The following is a 12755-nucleotide window of genomic DNA, read 5'->3' as shown; positions in this document are numbered from 1 at the left end:
CTTTCCCTTTGTGTCTCCTCTATCTGCTTCCATAATGAGGTGAGTGTGCATGAAGTGATTGATGCTTTGTTGTACATCATGCCATTGGGGATGATTCAGTGCTTGAGTTTTCCATGTATTGATATTAATATCACGTTTTTTCAGATTGGCCTTCAGGGTGTTCTTGAATCTCTTCTTTTGCCCACCTCTAGAGAGGTGACCATTGGTGAAGTAGGAGTATAGTCTTGGGAGCTGGAAACCTTATGACATGTCCTGTCCAATAGAGCTGGTACCCTATAAACATGGCTTCAATGCTGTTGGTGTTTGCTTGAGCCAGAACACTGGCATTCATTCTTCTGTCCGTCCAATGGAGGATTTTCCAAAGATATTGCTGATGGTAATGTTCCAAAGCTTTCACATCTGTCTTCCATGTTTCATGCCCACATAAGCTAGGGATGATATGCTTGATTTGGGTCCTGATGTTATGATCATCAAAGCCACAATTTTAGAGAAGTCCAAAGGCAGCACTCATAGATTTTATCCAGGGTTATGTCTTGTGGTGTGTCAGGGCTGATGGTACTTTTACTAAGAGGTTAGAGATTATGGATTTGTATAGGATGGTTTGGTTAGGGATGAACCTGTCTCAGGCAGGAAGCTGAACTAGATGACCTATAGAAGTCCTTTCCAGCCTTCTCTATGATTCCTTTGAGTGTAGTCTCTTTACTTTTTGGGGAAAGGTGGCTACTCACGTAGGGGAAATGCTCAACATCCTCCAAGGATTGCCCTCTAATTGTAATATGAGGAGGGGCAACTAGTTGGTTTGGAGTGGGTTAGTAAACTATCTTTTGTTGTGAAGTTGGCAGAGAGTCCAAGCATTTTATATAAATCAAGAAATACCTGGAACTCTTCAGCTGAGTGGGAACATATGACACAGTCATTAGTGTATTGAAAATAAGTAACGGAGGTGTTGGTTATCTTGGATTTGAAACATAACTGGTTGATATTAGAGATTCCTGTCCATGCAATACTGGATGTGACTCCAGATGGAAATCTGTCAGCAATGAAATGTGGAATAGCTGTGATATAGATGGAAAAGAGTATTGGTACAGTTGCCCATTCTTGTTTGACTTCAATTTCAATGGCAAAAGGGTCTGTTTCTAAGCCACTGCTTAGGATGGTTGTCTTGTCCCTGTGAAGAAGACTGATGATGGGACAAATTTTGGCGGGCATCCAAATTTCATCAGGATCTTCCATAGGGCCTCTCTGTTGATTGAATCAAAGGCCATTGTCAATGAAAGCCATATAAAGATCTTAGTGTCACTTGCAACACTCATTTTGTAGCTGTCTATTAGCAAATATTGTATGTATTGTACCTTTGAATGGACTGAAACCATATTGGTATTTGGTAGTATCTTCTAAGCAAGGAAAGTGAGTTTACTGAGGAGAATACAGGTGAGGCTCCTCCCAGCTATGGGCAGGATGCAATATCATAATTACTGCTGCAATTTGATCTTCCTCCTTACTTGAATACAGTAATTATTCTGGCATCTTTCAGATCACTGGGAATCTGCTCATGTTTCCAAATTTTCATAATAATGATGTGTAGTTGGTAAGAGAGCTTTTTTTTTTTTTTTTAACTTGCTTATAAATTTCAGCTGGTATTCCATGTGTTTGTTGTTCTTCATCTGCTTAATGGCTTTCAAGGCTTTCAGGCATCTTGGTAAGTTTGCAGGTCTGCAAGGTAGTCCATAAAGGAGTGTTGTGGAACAACATTGATGGTATTGTCTTTGAATCGATTAAAATTTTGGGTCAGGAGCTCTTGAAAGTGCTGCTTTCACAGTATGTTGATGGTGGAGCTGCTTTTAAAGAATGCTGTTCCATTCTTGGACCTCAGAGCGTGGCTCCTTGTGTGGTGGCCCATAGATAGCTGTGGTTGTGCTGGAGAAACTATGCATGCCGTGGCTGTCTGCAAAAATGTGAATCTCTCTTGCACAAAGAGATTCAACATTTTTCAGACAGCCACAACATGCATAGTTTCTTCAGTGGTGTGTCCTCTCACCCCTTGTTCTTTCATTTTTAAATTACCCTCTGGTTTTCAGCTTTAATGCAATGATAAATGTCTTGCTTCAGAGAAGAATTCCACCTTTCCTCACTCCATCCCTTCCAAGTCTTTCTTTCCATAGCTCAGGGTCTCTACTTACTCTAGCATTGAAATCACCAGAAAGAATGATCTTACCTTCCTTGGGGAGAGATGACGAGAGCTGGTTGAATTTAGAATAACCTTTTTCTGTTTGGGCATTGTATCAAGGGTTGGGGTGTATGCACTGATGGCTGTTGCATTTTGTCTGTCAGTCAGTTGAAGAGGAAAAGTCATGAGATGCTTAATGATGCCATACAGATATTTTGGCATCTTGGACTTGATAGCAAAATGAATGCTGTGATGATTTCTAATTGAATCAAGTATCTGTCCTGGAGAAGCTTCAGCTAAAGATCCCAAGTAACTTAAAAATCTGCTATAACCCAATGTAGGTTGTTCTAGTGGACTTAAAGGCCTCATTGCTAAAACTATACATCCTATGTCTTCCCTTCAGTGTTGAGCAATTGTGGCTCATTATACGTTTGTCTGCTAAACTGAGGAGCCATCTGTTGTATGAAGCAGGGTTGAATTAGGAAAGGGAATTTTACAAACAAAACCATCTCTAATAGCCTCCATAATACTTGAAAAATCTATAGAATAAAGATGTCTTAAGTTTCCATTGCCTCTATATTCAGTCATATTCAGAAAGCCTCCATATTTTGGTGACTAAACATAATTCCTTTTAATTAAGACTCCCATTTAAGATGTAGGTACTCTAACTTTGCATCTGTGTTGGGTAATCTTCCTGTTCATTTCCTCCTGCCAACATTTTCTGCTGTTAAAATTTGCCTTTCCAGAGCACGAATTTTAATTAAACCAAACATAATTAGGTTCAAAGTTTGATTCTTTCAAAATTCCACAGCCTTGGCTTAGTTTATGCATCTGTGCTGTCATTTTTAAGCTTGAGCTAAAGGATTGCAAACTGACTCCATTTAGTTAGCACTTTGTACATGCTGGATTTAACATGCCACAGTTGTTTGTTCTAGGACACAAACATATGCGGTTTACTCTAAGCTGCATTTTAAAGGCAGCCAAAACTACCTTTCTCCTGGAACAAATATTTATGGAGGGTCCAAATTAGTATGTATCAACATATTGACTGAGTTAATTGCTGATTACTTAACCCTAAGTTAAAAACCAAAACAAGACTAATGTTGTAACTGTTTCTATAAATGTAACTGAGTTGCATTTATACCCCTGACATGTATTCCTTGCTTCTAATCAGTGCTACTAAGAGGAAATACCCTGCAGAATTGGGCCCTTTAATTTATAGGATTTGAATAGTGATAAAGTTAGTTTCTAAATGAAACTTGGCAGCAACCCCATAATGCCTGCCCGCAGTTATTTGATAAGGGCTAAATCTGCTGAAAAGCTGTAGTGTCTGTGAAGATCATGAGATTGCGTGATAACAGGGCACGTGCTGTATTGCAGTAACAGCAGCAGAAATGCATTGTCATTAGTAGGGACCTACTGAAATCATGTTTTTGTGATTTTTGCAGAAACCGTGATTTCAGGCATGTTCTGTGAAAAAGTGTGGGCGCCGTGCTTTGGGCGGGCGGGCTCCCGGAGAAAAAAACAAAACAAAACTTACTGAAAATAAAATGCTGGCTCCCTCTGGGTAGCCAGCAGCCCTCGTGGCTCGATTGTGCAACCCGCTAGGGGGGTGGTGGGGCGGGAAGAGACGAGGGGGGCTGCTGCCCCCTCCACTGCTAATTGGCTGTAACGGCTGTCCATCTTATGGCCCTTCCTCCTCGTCATCAATTGGTGGTAAGGCATGGGGCCATGTGACAGATGGTCCTTGCAGCCAATCAGCAATGAGGAGCAGGGCTACTGGGGCCTGTTGGCCAATCAGAGGTGTGTGTGGGGCGGGGGCAGTCACACTCCACCCATAAAAATGGCTGCCCACCCTGCGATTTGCACGTGAAATCTGCTGGGAGCTGCCTCGAGTTCACTAGACTGCTAGTTATTAGTTCTGCCCTTTTTGCCTTTTCCAGGAGCAGGAATAAAGAAGCTGCCTTTAAAGCTCGAATACGTATAAATGCAAGTGCGCTCTCGTCTAGCGCAGTTTCCGTGTGCAGAGATGAAGGTTGCTTTTTGAAGACACAGGATGATGAAAAATGAAGCCAACTGAGCAGATGGGAGAATGTTTCTGGCCATCTTCAGCGTTGCACAGTCGGATTCAGCAAGGTGTTCAGCTTGAGTTGGACCACTCTTGTACTGGACGTTGGGTACGCGCTTTGCTGTCCTACTAACACCCCCCCCGGCAACACACACATATCTTTTTGCATATACAAAGAGGTTTTCCTCATTTCTCAATAATGAATGTTTCGACAAAACTTGTTGCTCTGTGGCTTGTAGAGAGGACCTGGGAGGGGTCCAGCAGTATATTTGCCTTTCTTCTGCTTTCATGGCACACCACAAAATATAAACAGTAAAAATGAATGTAATTTCACTGCCCCCTACAAACGCTTGTGACTTTGAAAGGCATATGGTCAGGATGAAAATAATATGTGACAGCAGAATGAAGAGCAAAGTGTCTGGTCTGCATTGCTCATGTTATTTGACATGATTAAGGGTTACTGTCTGCTTTCCTCTCTTTCTGCTGGGGGTTTGCCTTTTTCCTCTCGACTGGGTCAGTGAAACTGGATTAGGTAACAGCCCATGTGCTTCTGGTCACTTCTGCCTTCTGGTTTTCCATGGTATGGTGGAGCCATAGGGAAAAATGGTTCAGGGGCCTGTGCACATCACAACACATGGCTCTATCCAATAGCATTGATGTGGTTGTGGGCAGGGTGATTGCCTAGGTAAGAAGGGGGGCCTCCTCTCGGGGATGGCTGCAGACGTGCCCTTCTCTCCTAGAGAGTAACAGGCGGCAACAGGCATGCCAGGGTACATCCTTCAACTTGACTTACCTCTGCTTGGGTATATGGACCGTCAATGCCCTTTTTAACCCCTGCCTCATGTTGAACAGTTCTGTGTTGGGGGAGGTATCGATTCGGTCTCGCCATGCAGCAGGTCTTTGGAGCTAACACCCTATTAAGATGCCTGGGCAAGTTTATATCTCAGAGAGTGATTATTTCAGGTTGCCTGCAGGGTCACTGGGCTCACTTTTTGCTATGCCCATGGGGTTATGCGCTTTTTTTCTTTATTACACCAAAATTTCAGTCTTCCTTAAAAAATGACATGACCTTAAGAGACCGGACCCGAGGCACAAAACTGCGATGCCTCTGGCTTAACTTGCCCTTGGGTAAATCTCTTTAAATTCAAACAAGAGCATTTTGCTGGCTGAAAAACATTTCTATTAATGTTTAGGTTTGTATATACCTTTCAACAAAAGCCACATTTTGTACCTAGGCCACTTGGCAATGTTAATCCAGTTCAGTATATTTGGTGAATAATAAATGATGATTGCTACCTAGCTGTAATGTCTGTTTTCTTAATGGCCTTTTCCTTGTCAAGCGCTTTGTCCCAGCTGCTTATGGGTACCGCATCCACACCTGGCTGTGTCCTCCGAAGTGGTGATGTCACAATAAAGCAGTCCTTGCCATTCCAATCAACCGAGCGTTCCCTTTCCACTTCCTCCATCTCAGGTTCTCGAAGTTGCTTAAGAGGAAACTGGACGACCACCTAGGCGGCTTAACTTGAGAAAACAAAAATCTACAAGTCTGACCATGGAGATTACAGAATCGTTTCATAAGAGGGGACTTGCCCTCAGGTTGCCTGTTGAAACTTTTAAGTCCACATCTGAGGTCAAAGTGAAACACTCGCTGTTTGCACTATTTAAGTAAGTGCCAGTATCAGTAATGGATGATTTAAGTTTTAATTAAGGCAGCCACATTTATCTTGTAGGTAATGCTGATGTCACTGGAGCAATGAATGTGGTCAATGTTTGTTTTAAATTGAAGGGTGAGGATTTTTATACTGTATGTTTAGATCACTTCCAATGATGACTGCTGCAAAATTTTAACAAGATAAACTGTCCTTGAATATGCATTTAAATGAAGTACTGGATGCTTTTTGCCTTATTTGCCTTTCCAATGATTTCCTCAACTCAGTGCTTAGGACAGTGCAAGTACTAATGGGGACAACTGTAAAATAAAAATATTGGTTTCTTTCTCTGAGGGCATTCCTCTTTGAAAGTTATTTGGCTTCTCCTGTTTGACTGGAATCAGTCAAATACTCGTATCTGGTTTGAGTTGTATATCCATCCTTGAACTATTTAATCTACTTAAAATGGACCCGATCCAGGGATCACTGGAGTTGTTGAGTTTCCCTCCATAGAATTCAATGGGATTTGGATTGGACTCAATGAACTTATTGGAATTTAAAGACAAAACCAAACCTGCAATAATGTACTACTGTATTTACTAAAATACAGTATGAGGTTTTCCCCCCCAGTCGACATGGGGGAGGGGGAACTTCTCACTTTAAATTTGCATACTTGGAAACCTCATTAAATACATTGTCTGTCTTTGAACTGCTGCTAAAAGCAGTATGTGCTTAGTAATGGAAACCAACTAGAAAGTTCATTAAATGTAGCCAATACTGAACATGGCTATAAAGTACATGGCACATATGGGGCAAACATACTGATGGGAACTTTGTTCTTTCTTTTTTTGTGTGGCCCTTAAAAAAAACAGGCTGCTTTTCCCGCAGGAGTGAGCAAGCACTGTACTGCAATACCAGGCCGGCACTGGGAGAGGTTGGAGCAAGCTCCAACACCCTCCCGTGGTGCCAGAAATGTTGATGGGAACCTTTTACAAATGTTTTTAAAACACATGCTTATCCTACCCACACTTACAAAGCTTCACATATTGAGCATCCTTGATTTACCAGACTTTCATATTGCAAAAACAACTATGTACCCAAAAACATACTGTGCCCATTAAACCCTTAAACAGCGTATATCAGCTTCCCACAAAAGAAATCTTTACAGAACTCTCTTTCTTCATGCAGAAACCCATGAAAACGTATTACTTCAGTAACTATCTGAAACTCTCTGCCCCTCCCATCAGTCCTTTCTGTTAGTTCAGTGAAACAAGTGTGGCCAGGCCTTTTTCCTCTACTTCTGTTCTGCCTCCTCTTCTCTGATTTCTTCCTTGTCCCAAATGATGTAGTATTTCAGTTCAGGCAACCCCAGTTTCAGACACTTTCAGTGAGAGCCAACCCCTTGAAAAAACAGAGGTTTCTTACTTTAATTGCATGTTTTAAAACTAGCTTATGGAAAGTCCTTAATAAAATACATGGAAATGGCTATATAGACACCAGTGGTTGCACGATTTCATTACATAAAAGTTACCCCTATTGTCATGAAAAGACTGAGATGTGGTCCTGAGCAGCAACATTTAGCTCTTCCCCTGTGTAGGAGTGTTTGAATCAGATGCACCATTTGGGCTCATTTTTACCCAATCTGCAGAGTTTTGCCGTGTCCTATTCAGAATGCAGGATTTGCTCATTCCAGTCAATGACGGGACATTGAAAGGTGGCCGAATCCACCAGGTGCTGGTCCTGTTCTTCTGAAGGCAGAACTGCCCCACCGCTTGCTAAACTCCTGATGGGCCTAGAAATCATTGACATTTCTATTGTCTTTTATTGCCTCTTTTTTGGTAGGAGACAAGATGCAGAATTTTGTGCATATTTATCCAAATTGCTGCAGAATCCCATGCTGAGAGTCATCATGATTAGCACCGTCTTGGTCAATGCACTGTTCATAACTATGGAGACTGATTATAATATTAGGTTTCAATCTCATACGTTTTTGGAGGTAAGGAACTGGTGAATATAAGGGTGGTTACATGTCCCCACTTGTGAGAATGGGGAGATCTTCATGGGCTACAGAACCAGGGCTACAGAAATATTTACTGGGCTTTAGCATTTGCTGCTCGCTCCAGTTGCAGTGGTAATTGTAACTGTGGCAAATGTGCATTTCCTTATTGTCCTGGAAAGGTGGAAGTGTTAGTCATGGGAACCATTATCTAGTGGGGCACATAGTGTAAAGAATGATTTAGGGTGGTCTCTGGCAATGTGTAACAAAGTCTTTTGGGATGGGATTAAGGGACTATGCTCCCCCGCCATTTCCATGATGACAAGCTTTCAGATTTGAATGAACGTCACAATGCTACAAAGCACAGCGGTACTTACCAGCATTAGTCTGAAGTCAGGCAGAAGGTGGGCAAGATGGCACCTTAGGGACTCACTGATTCAGAGAGGCTTTTGCTTATGAACCAGGCTGTCTGTAAGCGCCACCCTGCCCTGCCAATGTTACAGGACAACTCCTCATGGCCATTTGCTCAGTGGCAGGAAGGACTAAGGGCCAATTCCAACTTTACTTTGTAGGTACCTCCATTTAGGTGTTGCAATGCCTAACATTTAGCCACCCAGGCTTTCTATGCAACAAATGAGGAGACCACCCAGAATTGAGCAGGGGGTGAGGATCCAGGACATTCATTGTGAGATGAGAGCAGAAGTTGGGTGGCTGACCCTACAGCAAGCCCCAGGGTTGGGTGGCTGACCCTACCCTATATTTCCGGGCTTGAGGCACGCAGAATGGGCATGCATTGGTAAGGCTTATTTTTCACGAGCAGCCTTGAGTGCAACACAGAGCCCCAGAAGATGCACCTCACATTTACTTAGGTGTCTGCAAGGTTAATGGGGATCTGGTCTGAAGTGACCAGATATTATTTACATTCCTGAGAAGAGCATCACACCTTAGGTGATTCTTACACAAGAGATACAGGGGCCAGCCTTCCCAAAAGCCAAGCAAAGACATACTCTGAATGTGTACTGTTTCCTTTTCAGCTGGCAGACGTGATCATTCTGGCCATCTATACCACAGAGTTTTTGATCCTGTTTTATGTGGACCCCTTGAATTTCTGGAGGAGTGGCTACAACATACTCAATGCTGTCATTCTCCTCTTTGCTTACCTCCCGTATACCATCAACAAAAATAACACCAAATACTACTGGACCTGGAGCACGCTCAAAGGTTTCCAGGTGCTCCGGATTCTGAAACTCATCAACTACAGCCGAGGAATGAGGGTAATGGTGAAAACGCTCAGGTTTTTATGTCTAGGCTGCTGCAATGTACTTCTCCTTCTCTCCAGTAAGCTTCTGTTTTCCAACACTTTGGTCCCACTTGGGTGACTTTAATCATCTTACCAAGCATATCTGATGAGGGGACAGCATAGGAAGAGCTCTCTGTTTTGTCACACTCTAAACTTTACCCTTTTTAATTCCTGCTTCTGACCCATCCCTGAACATGGATAAGCACAGGGTGTCATCTTGGGCTACTCACACTGTTCAACTGTGTTCAGCATCAGTTGAGTGGCCACCCTTGCTCATTGGTACCTGTTGCCAAACCAGGATGTTTTCCCAGTGCAGGAACAACTCTGGTGCCTGGCCTGGTAGGGTGCAGTGCTGCGAATGTCTAAGAGCAAGGCCCAGAGCAGTACTGCAGGTCACTGTGATATGTAATGATACCCCAGTTCTCTTTGCTGGCATAGTCATGTTGGCAAAGCCCTCAGCATCTGCTGAGAGGACCTTTTGGTAGGGGTAGCTGCATCACCTCCCTGACTGATACAGGCTTTGGGGATTGGGTATATGCCTGGATTGCTGTGTGGTGAGCTACACTGCAGCCATCTATGCTACATGCTGTATTATACCCACTCATCCTGCTGTAACTGAGGCTGTTTCACCCAGAGGCATAGCAATCTTCTGCAGTGCCCTGGGTGCATCGCAACCGCTGGAGGTTGCCTGCCCCAGCTCTTGCCACACTGGTGGCAGCTGCTGCTGCAGCTCAGGAACAAACCTAGTGCTCCCCCCGCTGTTGCAGGGGGCACCCGAATGACTTCCCTGCGGGAGTCTTTGTTACAGCAGGTGCAGCCCAGCACAGACATAGGAGCCAGGCTGCTCTGTGCTAGGAGGCTATTGCAGGCAGGGATTGAGCAGACTGGAGCAGATGGGAGTTTTGCTGCAGGAGGTGCAGCTCCTCACCCAGTAGCATATTATGGTGGTGGTTGGGGGCATGGAGGGCAAACAAGCACTGGGGCAGCCCCTTGGAAACCGACACATCTGAATACCACTGCCCATGCACACCATGACAGTCATAGGACCACGTCTGGGTTGTCGCTTCGTGTACGGGCAAGGCCTCCGTGACATGCCCATTGCATGTCCTAACTTGTGGTACCGCCGAATTATTGGGCAGAAGTTTCCAACTCCTGGACTGAGGCTGTTTCCAAAGAAAACAGCATGGGCCTGGCTGCCATTTGCATGCTGCCCACCAGAGAAGACATGCTCCTTTGATTCTCTGCCGAGGCAGCGGGGCGGAGTGATGAATCGGGATGGTCAGGGAAACTGTAGCGACGCCTGGCCGGACCACCCTTATGCGGTAGCCACCTGTCTAAAGAAGCCACCCAGCATGGCTCCATGAGAACTGAGCACGATTCTCCCCTCAATTTATTAGGAAACTGCCTATGTAAAGCACACAGGTTTTGTTAGTCCCTTGAGCAATCACAGGTTGCGTTGTATTTTTTGCAAATATAAGTCACCCCTTTAGGGGTGATGATTTGTGCCAGGCCACAGAGATAGCAGGGGTCTTTGCAGTGTGCAAGATGTGGCAAGAGGCCGTCTGTTGTGATCTCAGGGGTTGTCGAAAATAGTGAGGGCTTGAGAAATGTGGTTGAGTTTTGAGTTTTAAAAGGCCTCACAGCCTGAGCATTGTTTGCTTTCTGCTTCTCCTGTGTCCAGGGGAGATTTCCTTTGACTTCATTCATTTTACCACAGTGGTGTGGATGGAAAAAAAAAAAAAATCTAGCTATAAAAAAAATAGGTCACACGTACTATTTTAGTCTGTGTGTGTTTTTCTCCCACACGCACCGTCTCTGATTTAGTTTTCTTCTGACAACCCTGGAGGTTTATTTTTTAAGCAGGGAGCTAATGTGGGCAGTGAATGCTCAGCCTGGGTTTCTGCATGTAATTAATTGGTTGGGTAGCTTACCAGAAGTGGGATGTTTATAGGCACAAGGCTCTTATAATGTTCACTTCTGAGGCTTCGTTCCTCTAGTTGCGATCGTAAAGTTCACTTATCACCAGACTTTATATGTTAATTATTCAGTGTAGCCGGAAGCGGGGATACAATAGAGGTAGATACATTAATGAACAGTTTAGAGAAGTCAAGTCACATTATTTTGTCCATGCTCTCTGATGCTAATAAAGTAGGGGCACATAACAGTATGGGCTGTCACTTATCTATGATAAAAGGATTTTTAAAACCACACTGAACCGATAGATTATTTTCCCCAAGGAGCTTGGACAATCCCACTAGCCACCTCTGCAGCTTCAGGAGGAGAAAATCTGACTGTGTCAAATGTTTATGGGACTTTGTGCCAAAAAGATTTAGGTGACTTCGGATAGGGTTAGTTTTGGATATTAGGATCCAGAGTTATATCGGATAGGCTGGAGATAGATGAAGGCTATACATTCTCATGTTTCTGAGCATAGATTGACCAGTCCTATTCGAAAGCAGTCAGAAATGTCTTACATGAAGCGATTAGCCTGCAGTCATCTTTTGGGATTTTTCTTTCATCCTCCCCTGAAGCACTTGGTACCAGCCATAGTGGGGACAGAACATGAGTTTCAGTGGACAGTCGCTATGAGCCAGCTCTGCCGGTCTCGTGTGCGTAGCAAAAGCAACTCTTTGATAAAACTCACCTTGCTGCAAGCTGCCCAGTGGAGCTTCACTAAAGGTGCAGGGGTTTGTTTATACCTGGACATGTATTATAATTTATTAATTGAAGTCTCAATTAGCCCTTAACAGGTTAGCTGTATTTAACACTGAAAGCTCAAGCATGCAACACATTCTTGGCACACTTCCCTTTATTAATTAAAAAACTCTTTAAAACACTCTTGCCTTCCACCTTGGTGCAATAAATTTCCACCTTGAGGAAATAATTTCCTTGTTGTATTCCATACAGAGAAGTTCTGTTAGCTGGGATCTTAGCTTTAGTGTAGGCTCCATTCATCTTTATTTCAATTTGAAAATAAACGTTAAAAATGCCAGGTTGTTCTAAAAATCAACTTGTCTGCTTTTTTTTAAAATGTATTTGGGATTAATTTTGACATAGTTTACAGCCTATGAAGACCATAAGCCACAAAGCTCCTTCTTAATAGAAGCACATAGGACCTGCTCTAGCTTTCTGAAAGTGTACAGGAATGTCAAGATGTGCCGTGGAAACTCAAAATGATTTGATGCTACTATACAAAGGGCACTTGCTGGGCTGCAGTGACTCTGAGCATTTTATAGCTCTCCTGTTGCCTTCAGCTCTGGGTGGTTGTTTGCCTTTATGAGCATGTGCATGACCCACATTTGCTGAGGACCATTACATAACTTGGCAAAAATGTCACGTGGTTTTTGTATAAATGGCTTTTGTTCTCCATGTCCAGTCCTAGGCATGGTCTGCAGAATAAAAGGTGGTTGATAAGATTGCATAGTCCAAAGGTGAAGGTCACTGGTGTGGTTGCTTTAAAAGCACTGTACCGGTCTCTGAAATGTCATTTATTTTTGTTATCATCAGCTCTATGAAGCTTTCATGCTTGTAGTGAAGGGCTCACAGCTTCTAGGTAGTCGCACCTGGATGTTATG

General features: G+C 43.5%; 1 protein-coding gene across 5 annotated transcripts in view; it reads left to right on the top strand.

Annotated features, from left to right (window-relative positions):
- CATSPER3 (cation channel sperm associated 3) overlaps positions 1–12755 on the top strand; it is a 59631-nt gene that overhangs the window by 20078 nt on the left and 26798 nt on the right. For 4 of the 5 annotated variants that reach the window (XR_003092490.1, XR_003092487.1, XR_003092488.1 and 1 more), the window contains exons 2-5: positions 4111–4344; positions 5707–5900; positions 7727–7880; positions 8915–9154. Coding sequence is in view for 1 of the 5 variants with exons in the window: in XM_025196035.1 (XP_025051820.1) it covers positions 5788–5900; positions 7727–7880; positions 8915–9154 (507 nt within the window). In the remaining 4 variants the exon portion in view is untranslated. Of the gene's footprint in view, positions 1–20; positions 4345–5706; positions 5901–7726; positions 7881–8914; positions 9155–12755 lie in introns of those variants that run through there. The other variant, XR_003092489.1, reaches the window with a different exon arrangement.

This window comes from Alligator sinensis, unplaced genomic scaffold (assembly GCF_000455745.1).
Source record: "Alligator sinensis unplaced genomic scaffold, ASM45574v1 scaffold111_1, whole genome shotgun sequence".
Classification (NCBI taxonomy): domain Eukaryota; kingdom Metazoa; phylum Chordata; order Crocodylia; family Alligatoridae; genus Alligator; species Alligator sinensis.
Note: the sequence above shows the minus strand (reverse complement) of the source record. Positions and strands in the feature narration are given on the sequence as shown.